We start from the raw sequence: 25,961 nt of genomic DNA, 5'->3' as shown, positions 1-25,961 counted from the left end.
TGACTTGAAGAAAATTGTTCTTGTCCACAATTCCATGACATGTTCAGATGATTCTCAACAAGTCTTTCCCCCATGGCTGGTATTATAGGACAACCACTCACTTCATGTTCTATAGATTGACAATTAGAACATTGCTCCATGTAAATTGGATTATCATATATTGCATTCACCTCATGAAATCCCTTAGCTTCAAATTCCTCTAGCCTTTTTGTCAAAGCTATCATTTTAGCTTGTAGATCAACATCTTCATTCAACATATACATTCCTCCTTTTGAATTGCTTTGAGACTTGGACTTGTGTAAATCCCTTTCATGTGGCTCATCCCATGACCTTGATATTTCAGCCACATAATTCAAAAATTCAAAAGCTTCATCGGGACTTTTGCTCATAAAGTCACCTCCACACATGGTTTCTAGCAATTGCTTCATAGTTGGCGACATGCCATCATAGAAGTAACTCACCAACATCCATGTGTCAAAACCATGATGAGGACAAGCATTGACTACTTCCATATATTTTCCCAACAAGCATAAAATTTTTCATTGTCCAATGCCACAAAGTTGGTAATTTGCCTCTTCAAGCCACTTGTGCGATGTATGGGGAAAAATTTCTTCAAGAAGGTTGTTTGTAGTTCCAACCATGACCTTATGCTTTGGGGCCTCAATGAGTTGAACCACAACTTAGCCTTATCCTTCAATGTGAATGGAAAAAGCTTCAATCTCATAAGCTCTATGGATGTAGTCCCTTCTTGAAAAGTATGACAAACTTCTTCAAAATCCTTGATGTGAGTATAAGGATTCTCATTCTCCATTCCATGAAATTGAGGTAGAAGGGGTACCAAGTGAGTTTTTATCACAATAGACTCATTAGGAAGAACTATACATGATCTCATGCCTATTCTTTGAGGATGCATATATTCTCTCATTGATCTAGACATGTGAGAATTGCCATTGTTTGGTCCTTGTTGAGTTTGTTGATTTTCCCCTTGATTTTCCATTTCCTCAACAATTGGATCACAAACCAAAGATGATTAGCAATGTAAGTTCTTTTCAATCTCTCTCTTGAATTTTATTCTCAATGTAGCATGCAATGGAGAGCCTACAAAACAAGCTAAGAAAAACCAAAACAAAACAAAAAGAACAAAAGAGAAAAAAAATAATAAAAAGAAAAATGAAATCTGGAAGAAAAATAAAATGAAAGCGGAGAATCGGTAAAGAGAACTTCACCAATCTTGTGATGTGGATCACAAGGGTTAATCCTCACCAAAGAAAATGCCTCAATCACCTTGACACCATCCCCGGCAACGGCGCCATTTTTGATCGCTCGGATTTTGTCGTTTGTTGGATCAAAACAAAATTTATAACCTAATTCACTATTCTATAGCAATTTGTACCCGATCAAAAAGTGGTTTTAGTACAAACTACTGTAGTATAGTGGTTTTTAGGTATCGTCCACAAGGATGGATTATTCTTGGTAATTAAGGCTTGAATGAAATGATAAGAAATGATTGTGATAAAGTGAAATGGATTTGAAAATGCATGATAAAATTTCAAAATAACAATGATTTCAAATTGAGAGAAAAATGAAGTGTAACATAGAAGAAAATTAATAAGATGTGAGATTCTCGGAGTTAGGATTTTCTAGAAAGCAATTTCCATGGTGAATAGAAGTTGAGATCTAATTTTCATCAAGTTAGATTGAAAACCTAAATTTTCATCTAAACTGATTTTTGATTTAGCTTTAGGTCTAGATCTAATTTCTCCTCAAATTAGACAATCTAATCCAAGAGATCAATTCAAATCATATATTCAATTCATCTTAAATTATCTTCCAATGATTCACACAATGCAACTATTCAATCTCATCAAATCTAGCATTAAGAATTTGATGAATCTACCTAGCTTGCATTGTAGTAATCATCCAAGATAATTTGAAGAGAAAAATCCCCAAAATTTCAATTAATCAATCAATTGGATCTAATTACCTTTACAATTCAGGCTCAATTCTCTAATTCACCATAGATCTTGCCTCTAGATCCTCCCTCCTCCGAGAAAAACGAGATTTAGCCACTCATGCTTGGAGATTTGATCTCACAAGACATGTTTGGCTACCGAGAAAATAAGAGAAACTGAAGGAAAATAGAGAATTATATAGAAAGAAGAAGTATGAAAAGTTCTACAATTAGAAAATGTATCAAAAATTTAAAAGTTCTTAAATGAGTCCATCTCGTTTCTATTTATAGGCCAAGGTAAAAAGGACACTTGGCAACTTTTTAGAGGTCTTCCGGATGCTTCTTCATCAAGGAATCTAGAGAAAATGCATTTTCGCACGAGCCCCTAGCAATCTCGCATGATGGTGCAAAGTGGAGAGTCCATCAGCTTCATTTTCGTTCTTCTGGAGCGTTTCGCATGACTGTGCGAAAATTTCGCATGGTCATGCGAAATTGCTTTTCACAATTCCCTTATGTGCTGCAGCCAATACCCATGCTGTTTCATTTCGCATGACTATGCAAAAATTTCGCATGGTCATGCGAAATCGAGAAATATGCTTTTCCGACTCCCCTTTGCAATTTCTCTCATTTCTTCATGTTTAATCCATCTCCACCACCTTCAATTAAGCTCCAAATCCCAATCCAAACTGATTGCATTGCTTCTTTCATTATGCATTTGGATCATCATCAACTTTATTTGTTTTCTTCAATTTGATTAATCTCTTTTGTCACCAATTTATCAAAATTATACCTTGAAATGACTCCAAAACTTCATAAAACTTGTTAGTAACTCTTGCAAGGGCAAAAACATGTTAATTGAGTGTTTTAGGCATAATTACTACTTAAAAGATGTGAAACTCATGAGAATTATTATCTAAAATATGCTCTTTTTGAGTAGTAATCATTGATGCTTTACTTAAATCAATTCTACGAACCTTGACATTATTAAAATTCAACTTGACATTGCGTACAAAGTTACTAACTACTACCCTTATGGGTTCCCAATTGTTTGGTAGAGATGTCAAAAGAATTAGAACATAGACGTCATCATCAAAATCAATTTCAACAAATGACAATTGATTAAAAAACACATTCTCTAGAAAGCAAAATCTATACCATTCAACTTCCCAATTCCATGTGCTGAACTATCTTCACCAATCTCTTCATCTAAACCAAAAGCTTTGATATCGGTTGTTAGAATTAAAACACCTTAATCCTAATTTTTCTAAAGCAACAATAAACAAATACGAAAAAAAATCAAAGCATAAGAACACATGAGATTCATAGTGGTTTACTCTCAATGTGAGAGTTATGTTCACTTGTAGCCGCTGTAGATTTTCACTATGATGAAATGAAAATTATAAGACGATCACAAACATCTTACCTTCTAGGTTTTTCTCTTTGCTCTTATTTATTTATTTATTTTATCTATTTCAATTGTACCCCAATCTTTCTAAGTTGGTTACCCTAAACAAGACAAAATTAGGATAACCAAATTACATGAGTAAAATTCCCAAGACACCTCAACTTAAAAATACCCTTACAAAATTTCATGTGATTCGCATGCTATCTCTACCTAAAGTCGATCTACATTATGGTGAACATTGTCAGGATAATAATTAGGTTCCACACATCTTGACACAAATGAGTCAAATGAGTTGGATGGGTTGAGCAATCAAACTTGGATATGACTTACTTATTAACCGATTTATAAGGGTTGACACTATAATGACATAAAGACAATTAACCTAAACCTAGTAAAATTCATATCATTTTTTTAGTTGTATTGTCATATCTTTCAAAATTTTCATTGAAAAATTCATCTCATTGTCATCCTTAAGATATGTTGGATTAATTCTTAAAATTATTGATAATAATAATAATAATAATTTTTTTTAATTATTATTATTATTATTATTATTATTATTATTATTATTATTATTATTATTATTATTATTATTATTATTATTACAGTACTAGCTATGAATCATTAATAATTAAGTGAAATATGATGCAAGACTATGTATTAATTTATAGAATTATAAACCTAAACAGTATTACTTCATATATTTTATGGTGCCCAACTGCATGTCCACCGAATCTCTCCATACGACCAAGATGCTTGGAAAGTTTGTTGACTGTGCTGCTATCATAAATTAAAAAATAAAATGAAAACCACTAATTAACTTGATTCCAATTTGGCCCATTGCCATATTCCAATACCCTGAAAATTTGAAGAAGTTATAACTTATCATTTAACTTTGACTCGTGCACTGCAGAAGAATTCAATCATACAGGGAACCTAAATTTTGTACTGAAACTTGCATCCCCTCCCCTACACTTGGTCAAGCCTTTGTTTTGAAAAGAAAGCACCTTATATTCCAATCTATATGTGGCTACTTCCCAATTTTATATGGCCACCTTGACCCACAAGTAGGAAAATGGGTGTACTTGCCTGAAAAATTAGCTGCCAGAATGCAATTTACAAGAGGGCAGTGCCGCATCCATGTATCTTGAAGTTTTTGTATTTTTGCTCTTCAATGCCTGGTCTAACCTTTAGTATTAATTTAGAAAACATAAGAGACTTTGATTTGATTGGTTCGCTAGCTCTTGGGAAAAAATTACTGTAAATTGATTGGTAGAGTTGCATAAATTAACAAAAAAAAAAGGGTTTAATACACTTTACCCCTCAACCTATCCCGTGTTTTGTACATTGCCCCTTTAAGTTTAAATTCGAACACATTGCATCCCAAACTTCTTAAATTGCAACACTTTATCTTTTTTGTTAGATGGTGTTAGTTTAAGTGGATGGAAATGTTACGTGTTGTGCACGTAACTGACTAATGAAGGGTAGATTTATAAATTCCTAAATCCAAAAAGTTGCTCACTCCATCGGTCTTCGTCTTCGTTTTAGCCTATAACATATTGCACCCCTAACCCCATTTGGCTGTGGAAAATGTAAAAACAAAACGAATCAAAGTTCTTAAATTGTAATATCCATCGACCTTACTACAGTTAGTTAATATAGTTGAGTAGAAATTTCAATTTCCTTCTAAAAATTAGATCAGAGAAAACCCATAACAACCCAAAATTCCAATCTCCCCTCTTTTTCAGCAACCAAACAACAAGAACATGTAAAGTCAAACCACCCAAATCCCACCTTTCACCGAGCATTGCACACACAAAAACAATTTCACCCAGATGGGTACCCTTCAAAATCAACCTAGAAACCAAAATTCAAAAAAAAAAAAAGTCATTTCAATAATCACATCAGAAAATGCCCATATGTAGACACTCAAAAGTCAAAACTCTAAGCTCTCTTAACTCCTTTTTCAGAGGCAGAAGATTTACAATGCCTAAGAAAACAATGCATGATTAGGGTTTGGAGATTGGAGTGAGAAGGAGGAGAAGATGGTAAGAAAACGAAGATAAGATGTTGAAACTGTTAATCACTTATAAGAAAGGGAAAATACTGAAAATTGCACTCCAAACAAGGTTAGGGTTTGATGAAAATGAAGATGACGACGAAGGGAAGGAGAGTTGTTTGGGGATTTACAAATTTACCCTTCATTAGTCAGTCACGTGTACAACATATGAGGTTTCCATCCACTTAAACTAAATCGTTTAATGAAAAATGCAGAGTGCTGCAATTTAAGAAGTTTGAGGTGCAATGTGTTCAATTTTAAACCTAAAAGGACAATATGCAAAATACGGGATAGGTTAAAAGGGTAAAATGTATTAAACACAAAAAATAATTAATGATCAAACTGATTTAAACTTTATTATATAACCAACCATTGGTACAATTTCATCACAGTCAACCCCCATTTAATGGTTTAATAAGTAGAAGAATTAGATATCCATACGAAAAAATTAGAACAAGACAAGGAAAAGAAAATTTTTCTCCTTTTCTTCTAAAAGCAACAATTGTAAGAACAGTTATACCTACTTATCTCTCATGATTTTCTTTTTGTTTTTCCTCTTACTTTTATTGGAAACTTGTAAAGACGATAACAAATACTCTAGTCCTTGAACATGGAATAAAGTTAGGTGACAGCCGCCTAGTCAGCCTCAAGCGTAGACGAACTTCTATAGATTTTCTTACATATTTAGTTCTACATACTTCCCGTTCAGGTTATTTTGACGTTTCTAGTTGGCGAATTCTATTTTGACATGAGCTCATGCCCAATTTGAACAACTATTGCATGTATCATAACAATTTCCTTTTCCCCTGCTCCAACTGTATTTTCTTTAACCCAACGTCCAGCCCCGGGATTTTGAATATTAGTTAGGTAATAAGAGATAAGACCTTTGTCACCCTCCAACTTAAAGTTAAAAAGAACAGCTCACACTTTTTGTAATTCATCGTCACAATTCGTACTTAAAGAGAGGACAAGAATAAAAATATAGAAAGTACGTTTATGCTTATCTCAAGTAATCATTCTTGAGCAGAACACCAAAGAGTGCCTTACCCATTTGTATGCTTGGGTTTAAAAAATACTAAAAAAAATAAAATTATAATGAAAATCGTTTTTATTTTTGTTTTAAATGTATACTTTAAAGCTCCTTTATTCAGTTAAAAAATGCATGTAAGGAAAGTTGATAAAAAAGAGTGAACCTGACCCAAGGATTGGTAGAGATTTTACCTGTGAAGATTTCAGAATTCCTTATTAATTATGGTCTAGATGTCAATCAAGACGATTGTTATTATGGTGAATTTGACTCTTGAATTGAAGATTGTGTCATATCAACTACTACTCCTGTGTTATCTCCACTCTTTCTGCTCTGCATTTTGCTAAACCAAACCTTCAGCATGTCCGAGGTAGCTACCTAACAGTCGTTTCCCACGCATTGAAACTTTGAATTGATCAGCATTTCTCCAAGGGTATATAATAGCAGTCTTCCCACATTTATCTTCCATCCATTCCATATCCAATCGATTTCTCTATTATAATTCTCTTTCCTCTCTTTATTGAATATTCATTTCTCCCTGTGATAGTAAGCTGTGGAAGTTGAAGAAGAATGGGGTCTGAATCAAAGCTAGTCCATGTATTTTTGGTCTCCTTCCCTGGACAAGGGCATGTTAACCCTTTGCTTAGGTTGGGGAAGCGTCTGGCTTCAAAGGGCTTGCTTGTGACTTTCACGACCCCAGAAAGCATTGGGAAGCAGATGAGGAAAGCCAGTAACATCACTGACCAACCAACGCCGGTCGGAGATGGTATGATCAGGTTCGAGTTTTTTGAAGATGGGTGGGACGAGAACGAGCCCAAGCGCCAAGACCTCGACTTGTACTTGCCACAGCTGGAGCTCGTGGGCAAGAAGATTATTCCTGAAATGATCAAGAAAAACGCTGAACAAGATCGTCCAGTTTCGTGCCTCATCAACAATCCATTTATTCCATGGGTCTCTGATGTTGCAGATGATCTTGGACTTCCCAGTGCCATGCTTTGGGTTCAATCTTGCGCTTGCTTGTCTACTTATTACCACTACTACCATGGCTTAGTCCCTTTCCCCAGTGAAGCTGAGCCCGAAATCGATGTTCAACTTCCATGTATGCCTCTTTTGAAGTATGATGAAATCGCCAGCTTCTTGTACCCGACCACTCCATATCCATTCCTGAGGAGAGCCATCTTAGGGCAGTACAAGAACCTGGACAAGCCCTTCTGTATATTGATGGATACATTCCAAGAGCTGGAACCCGAAGTCATTGAATACATGTCCAAGATCTGCCCAATCAAACCTGTAGGCCCTCTATACAAGAACCCCAAAGTGCCAAACGCCGCTGTCCGTGGCGACTTCATGAAGGCCGACGACTGCATCGAGTGGCTCGACTCCAAGCCTCCCTCCTCCGTCGTCTACATCTCTTTTGGAAGCGTCGTGTACCTGAAACAAGAGCAAGTCGACGAGATCGCTTATGGGCTCTTAAACTCCGGCGTGCAATTCTTATGGGTGATGAAACCGCCGCACAAAGACGCCGGCTTGGAACTCCTAGTTCTCCCAGAAGGGTTCTTGGAAAAGGCCGGCGACAAAGGCAAGGTGGTCCAGTGGAGCCCGCAAGAGCAAGTCTTAGCCCACCCCTCAGTCGCCTGTTTCGTGACCCACTGCGGTTGGAACTCGTCCATGGAGGCTCTCAGCTCCGGCATGCCGGTGGTGGCGTTCCCACAGTGGGGTGACCAAGTCACCGACGCCAAGTACCTGGTCGACGTATTCAAAGTTGGGGTGAGAATGTGCAGAGGTGAGGCGGAAAACAAGCTCATCACACGGGACGAAGTGGAGAAGTGTCTGATCGAGGCCACAACCGGTGAAAAGGCGGCGGAGCTGAAGGAAAACACCATGAAGTGGAAGAAGGCGGCGGAGGAGGCAGTTGCAGAGGGCGGCTCCTCCGATCGGAATCTTCAGGAGTTTGTGGACGAGGTCAGGAGGATGAGTATGGAGCTGGTTTGCAAGTCAAACAAAATTTGAAAGAGAATGGTCAACGTCCTCATGATCATAGGGTGTTTGGAAATGTATCAAGTATAATTTTGATGTAGCGTGAAATAAGGTAAGAGAACCATTGGGTATTCAATGTTCAATTACCTACTTTTTTCATTCCTCTCCTAGATAAAACGGTGTCGTCTCATGGCACTTGTATGTTTTCCCTTGTTTTGTCACCCTAACATGGAAATTATTATCATTGGGTGAATTGATGAATTGATGAATTGATGGTCCCTTCCAAGCTGATGAACAATGATTAAATAAAAGGTTTTGGATGGAGGCGGAAGAAGCATTATAAAGCTACGCAAGCCTTATAAGGAAAAAAAAAAGTTTCGAAATAATTTTAAATCAAGTAAAAAATATCATAATTGATAAAATAAAGGACAAGAAAATTTTAAATTACGCCAAGGAAAAATTAATAATTCAACTAAAAATAACAATAAATTTCATATCCAATATTAATTCGGAGACCTTATTATTACCTTGTAATACTAGAAAAGATGAAAACGAAAATGCATGATTTTTCTATACATGTAATAATTATGTGTTGTAGGAAAAAGATGTTTTTCAAGGTAAAATTTAGGAATAATATAATAATACCAGTTAAAGACAAGGATAAAGTTTCCATTAAATTGATAGATGAATCTCAAAATTTTATTTCCATGTTATATGTTTCATCAAAATCTATTAAATATGGGGGCAATTTTTTAAAAAAAGACTAGGATATGCATATCTATAAGGGCGTTAGTACCATTAATGATGATCATAAATGACTAATAGCAAAGATAAATATGATATAAAATCATTTATTTTTGTAAAATATAATTGTGAATATTTACCTAACTTTAGTTCTATAATTGATGATAAAAATTGATTATGATAGTTACAATTTGGATATTTAAATTTTGAAAGTCTAAAATTAATTGCTGCTAGGAAGATGGTTTTGGGTTGCCTTTTATTAATTCTTCAATTGAGGTTTGCAAAACATGTGTTTTAGGGAAGAAAAATAGAGATTCTTTTTCTATGGAAAAATCATGAAGAGGTAGGAAACCTCTTGAGTTGATTAATTTGAATTTATGTTTAATAGAGGATCCCTCGAATGGAAATTTTTTATTACTTTTATTAATGATTTTAGTTGGAAGACTTGAGTCTATTTTTTAAAGCAAAAGGAAGTTGCATGTGAAAATTTTCAGATTTTTAAAACTTATATGGAAAAACAAATTGGACATACCCTAAAAATTTGGAGAATTATGATTTTTTTTTGAAAAAATATGGTATTGAGTATCAATTAAGTACAAGATACACTTTGCAACGGTGCACGTTGCACTTAAAACAGTTACTTAAAATATTTTGGGTCGAAGCAATTTCTTGTATAGCTTATTAATTGAATAGGTGTGTCATTAAAATTGTTTATGAAATGACCCCATAAGAAGCTTGGAGTCATAGGAAGCCTTGATGACAAAGGTGAAATGTGAATTTTTATTGGTTATAGCAAAGTGACAAAAAACTATAAATTATACGATCTACAAACCAAGAAGGTTATTTTCAGTGGTGATATAATTCTTGATGAGCAAGTAGTATGAGATTGACCCTCTAATGAATATGGAGCAAGTGTTCAAATCCATCTCAAAGAGCAAAGTGTGGATCAAAGTAAGCAGGCTACTAGTGCACCAATCATGTCTAAGTCATCAAGGCATCCACAATGTCAACATGTTGTACTTGCATGCGTACAAGATTGTGTGGTTGGTGTGGTTGGTGATGACACTGACCCTTGATGACCTTCGGGAAAAGTTAAATGCACAGCTAAAGCTTAAGCCCCAACACCAGAAAATAGCTTAGGCTAAAAGCTTGCCTAGTCTATGTAAACTAGAATTATGATCGGTCTTGCCGAGCAACCAAGACCTTAAACGATCCAAGCCATAAGATCACCAACCCCTTTTACGGGTCAAAGGTCATAATTCGACCACTTTCTTTGGCCTTGGAAGGGGATCCACACGCTTCCAAGACCAAGCAATCCTTTTCTCAATCTCATCGATCATATATTAGAAAATATTTTATTAAGCGTGAACCAGTAAACATATTGACATGCATTCATAATTATCCAAAATAGCATGGCAAATTAAAAGAAGCCCAACATAGGCACAATTCATCAAAATAGCTTCCAAAGCTGACGAAATACAAAAAGAGTCACCTTATCACAGTAGGTTAAAAAGGCAAACAAGCAACCCCCAGCCTAGTGGGGTGTTGGAATGGAAGATTCCACCGCCACAAAAGCACCTTCTTTGGGTAGAGTAATAAGTGACTTGGTTCTCTTTGAAAACACATTGATGTTAATCTCTAAAACCCGACCTTTGTCTTTGGGGAAAGATAAGCTCGCCATAGAAAACACATGAAGGGTTCCACCATTGGCTTGAATATCTTCTTTTGTTCCCAGAAGACTTTTGCTTGATGTAATGGGATCCCCAGCAGTGACCTTATCCTGCCCCTCAGTTGGTTGATCTTTCAATCAAGCCAAGTTCTTGGAACAATAGAAAGTGAAGTGAGGCACTGGTGAATGCAGCTAAGAAAAGAAAAGAGTAGGAAGAGCTAACCTCAAGGTCGGACTTGGTTAGGCCACCACTTGTACCAAATGACGGGTCGCCCTCAAAAAATTACTCTAGGGGACAAAGGACTCTCTACCCAATGTCAAATGTGCCTCACTCTAACCTAACACAAACGCTTTGGAGCTACTAAAAATTAATTGGACCACCTCAACACGTGATCAACCTACAACTGGGTACCTTGGTAGGAGGGTGCACGCATAAGCAACCAACTCCAGGTTGGGCGAAATACCGGACCTGACAGTCAAAGGGACAATGTCATCTACCGCATTCCCATCTGGTGTTGTTCTATGGTACCCACCCTACATTTTGGGGTTACCTACCCACATTTGATCCAATAAAAATATGACATGTGTAAAGTATATATCATTAAAAAATTTATAAAAACTTATCAAACCAGTAAAGATGACTTGTTGGTGAAAAATAATCACATGCATTTCATATATATCTAAATATTACAACTTTTTTATAATTTATTATTAAATATCAAATATAATTTGTTATTTAATGCATTATCTAACTCTATCTAAAAAAGAAAAATCTTACCTACTACTTTTATACTCTCATTATTCATATATAAAAAAAAGGATAATAATTTAATATGAAAATTACATAATTTCAACTACCAAATTACAAAATATGTATGATGTATTTTGATGAATCAAATTTCAAGATCAAGTTTAAAACTTTTTGAGAGAGAAAATTTAAAATTTGTATTATATGAAGAAGATGAAGGATTTCAAGTGATTACAAGTGTCAAAGGTAATATTTGATATTTTTTTTATCCAAATATAATTGTTGTAGGAAGAAATGTGATGTTAAATAACGATTTTAGAATTTTTTATGAGTTTATTATAAAATTTTGTTCTCAAATTGTTATTAATATTTTTATATAATTTTTTTTTTTGTTCATAGATTAAATTTGAAGATGAAGTTTTATGTCTTGAAGGATGTCAAGTGATTACAAGTGTTAAAAGGTAACATTTTATTTTATTTTTTTCCATTTACATATAACTATTGTAGGTAGAAATGTCATGTTAAATGACATTTAAATATGTAATGTTTTATAATATCTAGATTTTTTAATTTTTTTTTCTGAGTTATTTTTAATCAAATTGAAAGCATTTAGTAATTTGTTATGAAATTGTCATCAATATTTTGTAAAAGAGGGTACGAACTTTCTAAGAGATGGTACGAACTTTCTAAGAGAGGGTACGAACTTTATAAGAGATGGTACAAACTTTCTAAGAGAACTTTCTAAGAGTGGGTGCGAACTTTCTAAGAGAGGGTGCAAACTTTTTAAGAGAGGGTACGAACTTTCTAAGAGAGTGTATGAAATTTGTAAGAGATGGTACGAACTTTCTAAGAGATTGTACGAACTTTCTAAGAATGAGTACGAACTTTCTAAGACAGGGTACGAACTTTCTAAGAGAGGGTACGAACTTTCTAAGAGAGGGAACGAACTTTCTAAAACAGGGTACGAACTTTCTAAGAGAAGGAACGAACTTTCTAAGAGAGGGTACAAACTTTCTAAGAAAGGGTACAAACTTTCTAAGAGATGGTACGAACTTTCTAAGAGAGGGTGCGAACTTTGTAAGAGATGGTACAAACTTTGTCAAAGAGGGTACGAACTTTGTAAGAGATGGTACGAACTTTGTAAGAGAGGGTACGAACTTACAAACTTTCTAAAAGATGATACAATCTTTCTAAGAGAAGGTACGAACTTTTTAAGAGAGAGTACGAACTTTGTGAGAGAGGGTACGAACTTTGTGAGATGGGGTACGAACTTCCATAATTTCTTTAAGAGTAATTTTTTTAATTTCTTTTAAGAGTAATTTCCATCATTTCTAAGCTTAATTAGTACTTTTATCACATTTTTCATATTGATTTTTAGTTTTAAAATTTTTGAAATTACAAATTTATTTTCGAAAATACTATCATTAATAACTTAAAAGAGTATTAATAATTTATTTTATTGTAATTTAACTTTAAAAACCTTAAATTCAAAAAATGTAAAATTTGGATAGTACGGAAAAAAATTAGGACGATCTAATTACCTAAACTTTACATATGATTACCAAAATGTTGAATTTTTATTAAAATACTCATTTCATATTAAAATATTATCATATTCATTTTTATATTGAATTTAAATGTTTAATAATTTGTTAAAAATAAAATAATGTAATTATGATATATGATGATTTTTTTTGTTAATAAATATGTTTTCAAATTTTATATCATTTTATTTTTTATTTTTTTCCAATTCTATTTTTATCTAATATTTATTTTATTTAAACCCAAAATTGTTGAGAATGGAGGAAGAAAGAATGCCACAACCGGTTCTTCCCTTAACTGGTTAAGTGGAATTTTTATTTCAAATTTAAAATGGATGGCCAATATGTAATCTTGGACATCCAATGGCTTGAAAAGCTTTTTGGGTAGGTACCGAAGAGGTACCCTAGAATTTTCCCCCCACCTTTGGCAATTAGTTTAAAAGCCTACAGATTGGCTCGTGACCACTCCTAACATCTCATGACCAGGCTACCTTCTCTATGCGTGTCGTGTACAAGAATAATATAAAAGGAAAAAGATTGGGAGGAAAAGGAATAAATGGACATATATCACCAATAAGATTGATTGGACTGGAACATGAGGACAGTTTACTCTTAGATGCAGAGATAGAAGAGAGAGTCACTCTACTGATTGAGTGAATTCTGTTGGGAAAACCTGGAACTGCAGGAGAACCCACAGAACCACTAGTGCTAAACCCAACATTTTGAGATTTTCCTTCCGAAGAAGATGGCTTTAAAGCAAGTTGCTATTGTTTCCTCTTTAAGCGCTCAGCAATAGAAAGAGCAGGGAGCAAAAACTCTCTCTCCAACGGAAGTGGTTCTTCAGGTTCAATGAAAGACAGACAAGAAGCAAGAAAAATAAGGCCAAAAGAAATCCAAGTGGCGTATAACTGAGAGGGTTTTAGCAAGACTTTCTAATATTGAAGAGTTCTATCAATATCAAATGAACTCGCAATTGACTGAAACCCCAAGGAAAGAGCCAACGAAACAAAACAATCAACTTTAAAGACCCAATCAACATTGACACACACTCGCAACATTGTGAACTCTTGGAACTTTTGGAAGACCCTCAGGTTCCGAAATGCCAAACTCCCACTTACCTAACACTACTACCAAACCGCGGTCAAGGTTCTTGTTTGTTAAAGGCGCATCTTGTTAGATATTCATATGATACATTCAATTCAAAATTAACACTTGCAAGATGAACTGAATTTGTAAAAGACTATGCGTAGTCTACTTACCTCCAGCCATTGATTCAAGTTGCTGTAATCGATTTCCAAACCCTAATGATCTCCTATGGATGGTGTATTACTAAAGAAAGAAAAACGGTAGATCACGAGTTCGGGACCATATGTGAAATATATATGCATGGCTTCCCATCATACCACGTCTCTGCAGATTTGCCACACCCTCCTTTAACGCAGCAGAAAAAATGCGATTATGGTGGAGGACGTGGGTGTGACCACTTCAGAATCACCCCTTCATGGTGGTGAATGTGGAGACGACATGGGTGATGATAACATTCTCCCACTTGGTCCACACCTTTAACTTAATGTCCTATCTTAATCCATCAATTATCCATATTAAGTAACAAATACATGAATCATGGCGATAAGTCCTCTATATAACGAGTATTATCTTCCATGTATTACAGTGCATTCATTTCTTAACATTTTACTTTATGTGGCAATATTAATATTACTTAATGAATAAACCCTATGTTCATTCTTGGTCCAATGAAGTTGAATTTTTCTCAAAATTAAATAAAGGTGCACATCAATATGAGAAAACATCATAATAATAGTTTGTACAATAGAAACTACATAAGGGAACTAAGTCCCATGTTCACTACATGATCCTTGAATTTCAATGGTGGCATGCCCTTAGTCAAAGGATCAGCAAATATCAATTCAGTGCTAATGTGCTCAATGACCACTTTCTTTTCTTTAACACGTTCTCTTATGGCTAGATACTTAATGTCGATGTGTTTGCTTCGACTTCCACTTTTATTGTTCTTTGCCATAAAGACTGCAGCTGAATTGTCGCAATATATACTCAATGGCCTAGATATTGAATCCATAACTCTAAGCCCCGAAATGAAACTCTTAAGCCATACACCATGTGAAGTAGCCTCAAAACAAGATATGAACTCAGCTTCCATAGTAGAAGTAGCAGTCATGGTCTGCTTAATGCTCCTCCAAGATATAGCTCCACCGGCCAATATAAAAATGTATCCAGATGTTGATTTACGTGAATCAACACAACCAGCAAAGTCTGAATCTGAGTAGCCAACAACCTCTAAATTGCTTGTCCGTCTGTACATAAGCTTGTAATCTTTGGTTCCTTGAAGATATCTCATCACTTTCATTGCAACTTTCCAGTGGTCCTTACTTGGGTTACTCTGATATCGTCCTAACATTCCAACAGCAAATGCAATGTCAGGCCTTGTGCAGACCTGAGCATACATCAAACTTCCAACTGCAAAAACGTATGGAATGTTCTTCATTTGTTCCCTCTCAAGATCGTTTTTCGGGCATTGGTCCAGATTGAACCTATCACCCTTCACTATAGGAGAAACACTAGGTGAACAATTCTTCATCCGAAATCTCTCTAAAACTTTATTGATATAGGTTTCTTGAGACAAACCTAAGATACCTTTAAATCTGTCTCTATGGATCTTAATGCCAATGACATAAGATGCATCACCCATATCCTTCATGTCAAAATTTTTAGAGAGGAATTGTTTTACCTCATGAAGTAAACCCTTATCATTGGTTGCAAGTAAGATGTCATCCACGTATAAAACAAGAAAACAAACTTTACTCCCACTAACCTTAAGGTATATGCATTGATCTATAACATTTTCTTCAAAACCAAATGAAGAAATTATGTTATGGAATTTTAAATACCATTGGTGGGATGCTTGTTTTAAACTGTATATGGATTTCTTAAGCTTACAAACCAATTGCTCACCATCACTAGAGGGGAATCCTTTAGGTTGTTTCATGTAAACCTCCTCCTCTAGCTCTCCATTAAGAAATGCTGTTTTCACATCCATTTGTTGCAATTCCAAATCAAAGTGGGCTACTAATGCCAATATAATACGCAAGGAATCTTTCTTAGATACAAGAGAAAAGGTTTTCGTGTAATCGATTCCTTCTTTCTGAGTGAACCCTTTTGCAACAAGTCTGGCCTTATATCTCTCAATGTTGCATAATGAGTCTTTCTTTGTCTTAAAAACCCATTTACAACCAATGGTTTTTGCACCATTAGGCAACTCAACAAGGTCCCAAACATCGTTGCACTTCATGGAACTCATCTCATCCTTCATGGCATTGTACCACAATTCTGATTCTTTACAACTCATGGCTTGTGAAAAAAATTCGGGATCATTTTTGGCTCCTATATTGTAGTCACATTCCTGTAGATACACTACATAATCATTAGGAATTACTGACCTCTTAGTTCGAGTAGACCTTCTTAAGGTTGCACCAATATCTTCTAAGGAAGTATGAGGTTCAACTTGTTGTTCAGAAGTGTCAGGAAACTCCTAATCAACTTGATCTACTGGAATGTTGTCAACAGCTTGTGGAGCTTCAATGACTGGTTAAACTTCAACAATTGTTCGTTCTACACCCGATTGTACTTGAGGGGTGTTATGAACAATAAACAATCTATCACTTGAAGTGGAAGGTTGAGACTTTGTATGATCAATATCAGAAACTATGTTTTTGAATTGATCGCTCCCACTGACCAAGTCATATTCAAGAAATTTAGCATTTCTCGATTCCACAATCCTAGTGTTGTGAGATGGACAGTAAAATCTGTACCCCTTAGACTTTTCAGCATATCCAATGAAATACCCACTAATAGTCCTTGGGTCCAGTTTCTTCTCCAGTGGATTATAAATTCTCACTTTAGACGAGCATTCCCAAACGCGCATATGTCGCAAACTCGGTTTCCAACATTTCAATAACTCAAATAGCGTCTTTGGGACAACCTTGGTTGGAACTCGGTTTAATACATACACTGTTGTCTTAAGTGCTTCAGTCCACAAGAATTTAAGAAGTTTTGAGTTGCTAAGCATACTCCTCACCATGTCCAATAAAGTTCGGTTTCTTCTTTCTACTACACCATTTTGGTCTGGAGAACCAAGCATGGTGTATTGGGCAACAATCCCATGTTCTTGAAGAAACTTCGCAAATGGCCCAGATGATTGTCCATCTTCCAAGTATCTACCATAATATTCTCCACCTCTATTTGATCTCACGATCTTAATTTGTTTACCATATTGTTTCTCTACTTTTGCCTTAAAGACTTTAAAGACATCTAAAACTTCATTTTTATTATGAAGTATGTAGAGATACATGTATCGTGAGAAATCATCTATGAAAGAGATGAAGTATTTTTGACCATGAGAGTCCATGTCAAGACTACATATATCAGTATGTATGATCTCTAGTATGGTGGAACTCCTAATAGCACCTCTCTTTGACTTGTTGGTTTGCTTTCCCTTAATGCAATCCACACAAGTCTCAAAGTCAGTAAAATCTAGAGTACTAAGTACCCCATCATTCACCAATCTTTTGATTCTATCTATGGAGATATGACCTAATCTCCGGTGCCACAATGTAGAGGAATCCTCATTAACAACACATCTTTTAATGCCAGTTTGGACATGTAATGAATTATAAGTGGTATCATTTTGTAAGAATATGCAATAAAGACCATTAGACAAAATACCATTCCCAATACAATCAGATTTATAAATCAAATTGAAAGATGTTTCTGAAAAATGAAAGGAATATCCAAACGGTACAAGTCTAGAAACTGAAATCAAGTTTCGTGAGAAACTTGGTACATAAAAAGTCTTTTGCAATTCTAAAACAAAACCACTATAACCTTCCTTCCTCTTGAACACACATGGTCATCAATTCATTGATAGACCACTTATCCTTATGTGTGTTGTAAGAGATTTTGAAAGGTCCATACTGAGGCGGAAGAGTGTTAAGGATAAAGTGCACCAAGAAGGATTCAGACATTTCTACCTCGAGCTTCTTCAATTGAGCCACTATGTCCCTCATCTCCATGATGTGTTCGCGTACACCTCTTATACCGGTGAGCTTCAGGGATGTGAACTTCATAATTATGGTGCTTGCCAAGGCTTTATCTGAAGTGACGAATTGCTCGTCAATAGCCTTTAGCAATTCACGGACATTCTCATGTTGCTCGATTGAACCACGTATACTAGCACTAATTTTTGTCTTAATGTACATCACGCTAAGGCGATTAGATTTCTCCCAGCGTTCGTACAATAAAATTTGTTCAGGTGTGTTGGTATCAGTAATCTTATGTGGTTCATCTTTCCTTATAGCATAATCTATGTCCATGCACCCTAATTGAAGAAGAATTCTCTCCTTCCATATCTTAAAGTTATCTCCTCTAAGTTCGGGAACCTCACAACGAATATCAGATATGCTAGGTAAAACTGCACAAAAGGATTACAAGCTTATTAAAAATTTGAGGCTTTAATATAAATTCATGCTTTACCAATGTAGAACATGCTTAAAATTGAATCTAATTTTATTAAAAATTGCATGTGGGCTAAATCTTTAATTCAATCAAATTAATTATCTTTATGATAGACTTTATCAAACTATTTTATTGAATTATGAAATTTATTATGAATATAGTTTGATATTTTTTGTCTATAATATTTATGATAAACCTATTAAATTAATTATTCCTAACTCCTGTGGGTAAATTAGGAAAAATTAATTTTAATATTTTATCCTAATTAATTATATAAACATAATGAAAACCCTGTAGGGTAAAATCATCATATTTATATAGTTAATTACAATTAATGTCCATAATGTGATCCTTATTAATATATAATTTTTATATAATGAAGGATGCTATGACTATTCCTTAATTATTTAAAAAATCATATGGATTCACTAGACATTAAAACTATATGATATAATTTTAATGTATTTAACCAAATTTTAGACAACAATTGCATGCATTAAAAGCTACAACATTTAATATATGTAACACTAGATTAAGCTACATTTTATACATACAAACATTAAAATTAATGATTTAATATGCATGTATAAAGGATCACAAATAATTCAGAATTAATATTAAAGGATTTTAGATTATGAAAGAGTGCCTAAATCCATATAAAACTTAATCAGTTCAAAACCCAATAAAAAATAATTCATGACCGGGCCATTAGAACCTAAATAGACCCAAATTTCTTATTTAATTCATGGTCCAATACACAAAGCCCTTGATTTTGTAAAAATAGGCCACTGCCCATTCATTTAACTAATGAGCCCAATTTCGTTAGTGGGCTTCATTGGAAATCCAATCTCTCTCTAGGTTCTCCACACAAAACCCATCTTCCTAATTTTCAACCACCCGTGGACTGCTTCATCCCCAACAGTGCCATGCATGCCACGACCAACGGGATGGGCTGCATCCACCGAAGTGCAGCCCGATTCCCTCATTCACAGGCTTGGAATGGGGGCTGAATGGTGCTCTGAATGTTGCTGAATGGTGCTCGGAATGGGCGCCTTAAGCGCTTGAAACCAGCACTAGCAGCCACTGTGAACAACGCCTGAATATGGCACCTTCAGCTGTTGAAACTAGCACCAGTAGCGGCGTTTAAATAGCGCCTGAATGGCGCTTGAAATGGGCTGAAAATAACACCTGAATGGGCACCTGCAACCCTTGAAACTAGCACCAGCAACAGTGCTTTAATGGCGCCTAAATATGGTGCCCACAGTGGCTGAAAATACAACCCAAAACAGCACCGAAAATGCGCTTTTGGAACCCCTTAAAATAGCGCCTAAATGGCAGCAATGATCAGCGCCATGAAGGCCTGTGATATGTGGTGGCAAGGCTGAAACTATTTGCTCTTTTTAAAGCATGAACAACTTATAGATAGTATCTTACAGAGAAGAGAAACCATTAAAAAAAAAAAAACAATTCTCTAGCAAAATAGATACCAAGGCAGAGGCAAGATTTTCAAGCTCTGATACCAAATGTTAGATATTCGTATGATACATTCAATTCAAAATTAACACTTACAAGATGAACTGAATCTGTAAAAGACTAGGCATAGTCTACTTACCTCCAGCCATTGATTCAAGTTGTTGTAATCGGTTTCCAAACCTTGAAGATCTCTTATGGATGGTGTATTACTGAAGAAAGAAAAATGGTAGATCACGAGTTCGGGACCATATGTGAAATATATATGCGTGGCTTCCCATCATACCACGTCTCTGTAGATTTGCCACACCCTCCTTTAACGCAGCGGAAAAAATGCGATTATGGTGGAGGACGTGGGTGTGACCACTTCAAAATCACCCCTTCATGGTGGTGAATGTGGAGACGACATGGGTGATGATAACACACCTATGATAAAGCCGCTCATGCCTAGGTAGGGAGACATGTACCATTCATGTGGAATGTGAGACCTCATCGCAGTACAGATGTAAAACACATCTATGACCAAAATGCCCAAACCCCTCATATGATCCAGAACGGCCAAGGACATAGTTAACCTTATCATGTTAATACACAGTTGGTTTGGGGCAAGATGAAGGTGGTTCACGATGTCTTTGAACAAGGGAGGTAGTGGCAACTTGAGACCAACCTCAAAATAACTCTTTGACAACAACATTTCCCCTTTATCAGGGCTTCCCATGGTAAAATTAACCTCACCATCCCCAACAAAATGGAGATTCAATTAAGTGAAAGCGGGATATTGAACTCCGCGCGAAATTCCTCCAGCGACCCGGAAACGTTTATTCCCTTACCTTTCTTCGACAAGGCCAGAGGGGGAAGGGTATAAGCAGGAAGCAACAAATATGATGAAAAATGAGAAGATTAAAGCCTGACCTCGTCTATGATGAAGTAATTGCAAACCAAGAAGAAACAAAACCATAATTAAAAGAGAAGTTCCCATTGGAAAACGAATTTAGGAGTCGCCACGTGGCATAATCACAACCCTTGGACGCGCGAGACTTTGCGATAACCACCTTGGGAAGAAAATTTGATGATGCCATCAGAAATGCTCCCAAAATCATCATTAGCATGAAGCAGTTACAAAGTCCTACCTGTAGACCCCCATTTTAGGTCTTTCTTTGCTGCAGCTGATTTTGCCACGTGGAAGAGCCCCAGCGAGCCACGTGTCGTTTCCTTAGTGGCTATAAGGGAATCAGCCTTGCTTTTTGGGAAGCAAATCAGAGGCTGACACGTGGATGAATATTCTAGAAGGAGGAGCGTATGCCGTTAGGCTGGCAGCTGGTGGTGGTGCTTTTTGAGGGCTGTTTCTGCAGAGGCTGTTAAGAAGGGCAAATCCGGGAGAGAAAAAGAAAAAAAAAAGGAAAAAGAAAAGCTGCAAGAGGAGAAGGGTTTCTGGCAGAGAGGTGGCGGAGGAAAAGAGGGCAGAGATCTTTTAGAGAGAGAAACTTTTGTTTGGGTCGTTTTTGGGGAAGGGAGATAGGGCCTAGAAGAGGAAGGTGGCAGATAGCTTTTAGAGGGAGGTTTTTGTTTGGACATTTGGAGGGCAGCTGGGGGAGAGAGATATTTTTCTGAGGATTCCTTGCCGTTGAGACGGGGACTACCAGGGAGAGCTAGGGTTTTCCAGAGAGAAGAGGTGTTGATTTAGCTGCTAGGAGATATCCTGGGGATGGTAAGCTGCAGAGGGGAGGAAAGAGCAAGGTTTGATCATCTCTCATCATATGTTCTTATTTCTTACTTCATCTTACCTTATTTTTTTTTATGATCACTTTGCGTTTCTTGTGGATATTTAGACGACTGCCTTGTTTATCTAAAAAAAAAACCTGCTTCTGATTTTTGTTTGCTTGATCCTTGTTCTCTCTCGTAAGAGTTGCATATTGTTGTATATGGTGTTTGAGTTTTGAGTTCATTTAAATCCTCCCACCAGTCACTTTTGCAAACTCTTTTGATCTTCATGAATCAGGTTTTTGGATTTAATGGCATTACTTCCCCTTCTATATTGTTGTGTTCTTCTTCTTCTTTTGTTCTTTTTTTCTTTTTCTTTGCTTTTCTCTCTATTTTTGGCATCTTTTGGAGGGGTGATTCGTTGGTTCGAGGGGAAAGCAAGATAGCAGGTTGCTTGGGGGAGCATGTTTTTGTTAGGAGGGAAGATGGGTATTTTTCGTGGTTGTTTCGGGGATATAGAAACTGGAAGTGTTTCTGGCAGAGAGAGTTGAGTTTTTTGAAGCCTGATAAGGGAGGTTTTTTTTCAGAGGGCTCTGTAAGCTCCAGAGGGGAGGAGGTGTTTTTGGAGAAATTCTCATTGTTCAGAATGTGGTTATTGCTGCCCGGATCTCTGGGGTATTTCAGTTTTGGATCAGTAGGAGTGGGGCTTATTTTCTTGAAAATGCACCATATGAAGAAGACAACTGTAGCAGCAGGTTTTTTTTGAAGAAGCATCTCTTTGAGAATTTGTTAAAGCATCCAGAGTCCATGACAAATACTAAATTGGCTATAAGTGAAACATATCAACAAGCTGACATGATTTGTCTGGATACTGAAAGAGTTACTTACCGAGATGATGGTTTTACTGTTCCCATAGCAGCGCTTGTTGGTAACCATCTCTATGTTGCCAATGTTGAAGATTTGAGGGGTAGAGTTGGACGTACCAAAATGTTTCAATAATGCCGTTTTGACTGATCCATCATATTCTTGAATGAGAGCTCCCTCAGACTCTCTAAAGCCCAGATTTGCCCTAACAGCCTTCAAAGATTGCCAGAAGAGACTATCTCAATGATGGCGAACCCCAGGGCTCTCAGGAGATTGAGAATTGCATGTGAGAGAGCTAAGAGGATTCTCTCTTCCACTACCCAGGCCACCATTGAAACTTTTTCTTGGTATGAAGGCGTTGGTTTCTATTCCCTCCATACTCACCTCACATGCCCGAGTCTCTCATCAAAGAAGCTGTCTTCTTCATTACTTTAGTCGTCATTGTGCATCATTTTGGCCAAATCATGAAATAAGCATTCCTTTGCTCTTGTGGCGCTCCATTCCTGGTTCATATTCTTAAATCATCGTACATATTTTCCCATGCCCATTTCCTTCATACTCACCACCCGTCGGGACTTATTCTCAATCTCTTTCGCTTCATTAACTCACCCGTTACATACCTTCCATACCCATTTGGTCACCATCTTTAGCTCAGGTCTCTCATACTCACCACGTACCCACTGCCCATCTCCATACCCATCTTTCATGCATCCATGCAAACTCACCATGCTTATATATTCAGCCCTACATACATTGGTCATCTCCCATAGTGCCCGTGTAAACACTCATCTTCATACCCATTTTGTAACCACACCCATCTCTCGCTCCATAGACTCACCAAGCCCATTTTCTTTCACTTTCACTCCTCCACCTAAGCCATCAACTTATCCTTTCCATCTTTGTACCCATCAATCTTTTCCTTATCTTACCCGTTCTATCAATGGCATCCATGTTCTTCATACCCACTGCTCACCTTCTCATACTCATCTCCACATTCGCCACTCGTGTCCCCATGCATATTTTCAATCCCATATCTCGTCATTTCTTACACCAGTCACACCCGTTTTTTTCTCTACTTTCTATCCTATTTCGTGCCTATCCAACAGACCCAGATCAGTGCAACAATGAGGATCAGATAATGGCTGCAGACCGAAGCCGTTTTATCGAATTGTTTGAGAAGATGACTTCCTCAGCTCGTGAGCGGAAAGAAGTGACAAAGGAGTTTCGATCATTGGCAAAGAGGACACTGCCATCCAGGGCGCCCATAAGAACATCCAGTATTTCTCACAGAGAAGCAACATTTGGTGCACTTGACCTGGACAGCCCATCATTACTGGTTACTTTTGAGACGTTTGCCAAGTCTGTGGTTCATATTCTCAAGAAGCTTCCTGAAAGTGCTAATGCAGATCTACTTAATGGGAAAATAGGACTTGAGCATCTTACTTATACCACTTGCTAGCTGATTAATACCTGCACCAAGGAAGTGGAGATGGATGATTGGCTCTTTGGGTTTACTCAACTGTTCAGAACCCATGTTGGTATTGACACAGATGTTCACATTAACCTACATGAGCTTGGGATGGAGCTCTGTTCTGAAGCTCTCGAGGAGACAATGACAAGGTTGAAATAACAAAATGTGAGTTAACAAAAAAGGAAAGCTGGGAAGGAAAGGAAAATATTATGATGAGTGTCCCTGAATTTGCAAGTAGTCTATCTGAATCCCAGATTGCTGCAGAGGATGATATGAATGTGCCCGTGAGGAACTTACCTGAAACTTAAAACAAGGATTTGTATGAAGTTTCAGATCCAAGCAGAGTTGAAATCGATATAACAGAAACACATTCTTGCCTTTAAAACCAGGATAAAGGTTCTTAAGGACTTGGTATCAGTAAGCATGATGAGGTAAAAGTGCAATGTTTGGGTGCAGTCTGTGGAGTTGCTGAGTCAAAATCTTGATGGTGAGAAATTAACACAATGCAGAAGACTGGAGATTTTGAATCTTCTGTTCAATGTTCGACCACTGTTGAAGAGGACTATACTCAAATGCTTGGTGGGGAAGCTTCTGGTATTATTTCATCAATGAAAGAGCCCATGCTTTCATCTGGAGATGCTGAATATTGTGTTCAGTGTTCAGTTGCTGTTAAGGATGATTGTACCCGATTGCTCGCTGAGGATGCCACTGGTATTAGCTCACCAACAAAAGAGCCAAAGCTTTTGTCTGTTGATGCTGAATCTTCTGTTCAAAGGTCAACGACAGCAGTTGAAGCTGATCAAACTAAAGTGCTTGGTGGGAATGGTTCTGGTGTTAAGTCAGAGACGCTGCAAGTGAAACAACTGAAGTACATAAAATGATGGGAGAGTGCCAAGAGATCATACCTAATCAAGGGGCCACATCCATACCCCCGTTTCGTTTCTCTTTTGTCCACCATCTCCAATGTCTTCACTTCATCATGTCTATCAGCTTACCCATTTTTTTTCTTACCATCCATTCTCATTTGCACACCCATGTTACCCATCTTCTAATGCCCGTCGCCACACCACTCCCTCACACTATCCCACTCACCCTTGTTCAAAAGAATGCATGGCTAAAACACTGAGGACGTTAAGGAGTTCCAGAGAGTGCCAGGGTGCAGATGTATATATTTCTATGCAGTGAACAGCTTGCAAGATGCCCACGAACAGATCGGTACAGCCGTCTCAACAGTTTTGAAGGCAAGCCACCCGTTTCTCATATTCTGGGGTCTTCGGAACGGGGTCTGATTGGACACTCTTCTAGTATCCAACCGAATTCGATGCTGGAAGTGAGAGAAATTCAAGGAAGGCCTGTGAAGACTACCTCTCATGCCTTTGATAACGAGATTCATTCCAGTTTGGATTGATATTATCCCAAAAGCTCTAGTTTTGCCAAAAGATCCAAGAATAAACGAAGCAATGAATGCTAAAATCAGGGTAACTTGATGATGAGAACAACTGGAATGAGGCTCTCTGCCAATGTTCATGGTTCACTTCCAAATTTAAGCAGCTGCCTCATTGCTAGGAAAGCTCACTGAGCAACCAATGCATGGGCCAAGAGTGGTTATAACTTTATCAAGGTTTTCCTCCAGATGGCCCAATATCAGTTGTTAAGGACGAACCATATGGTATTCACTCTTGAACAGATAATAGAGACACCAGAGCCCATGTGGATACCAGCCATGGCAGTTTTCTTTGGGACCATACAAATCACAACTACGGCTTTAGATCTTTATCGTGAAC

At 36.9% G+C, this 25,961-nt stretch overlaps 1 protein-coding gene and 1 long non-coding RNA gene across 2 annotated transcripts; one reads left to right on the top strand and one right to left on the bottom strand.

The window, feature by feature from the left end:
* Positions 1–6,901: 6,901 nt before the first annotated feature.
* Positions 6,902–8,708, top strand: LOC117911380 (gallate 1-beta-glucosyltransferase-like). The gene has a single exon (XM_034825735.1). The coding sequence runs from the start codon at positions 7,013–7,015 to the stop codon at positions 8,450–8,452; it is 1,440 nt and encodes a 479-aa protein (XP_034681626.1). The 5' UTR covers positions 6,902–7,012; the 3' UTR covers positions 8,453–8,708.
* A 1,812-nt stretch (positions 8,709–10,520) lies between these two features.
* On the bottom strand, positions 10,521–11,104 carry LOC117911382. The gene is made up of 2 exons (XR_004650865.1): positions 11,056–11,104; positions 10,521–10,982 (listed from the first exon to the last, which is right to left on the bottom strand). It is a non-coding gene; the product is annotated as an uncharacterized LOC117911382 (long non-coding RNA).
* Between the last annotated feature and the right edge of the window lie 14,857 nt (positions 11,105–25,961).

This window comes from Vitis riparia, chromosome 3 (genome assembly GCF_004353265.1).
Source record: "Vitis riparia cultivar Riparia Gloire de Montpellier isolate 1030 chromosome 3, EGFV_Vit.rip_1.0, whole genome shotgun sequence".
NCBI lineage: Eukaryota > Viridiplantae > Streptophyta > Magnoliopsida > Vitales > Vitaceae > Vitis > Vitis riparia.
This window is presented reverse-complemented; position numbering and strand designations above follow the sequence as displayed.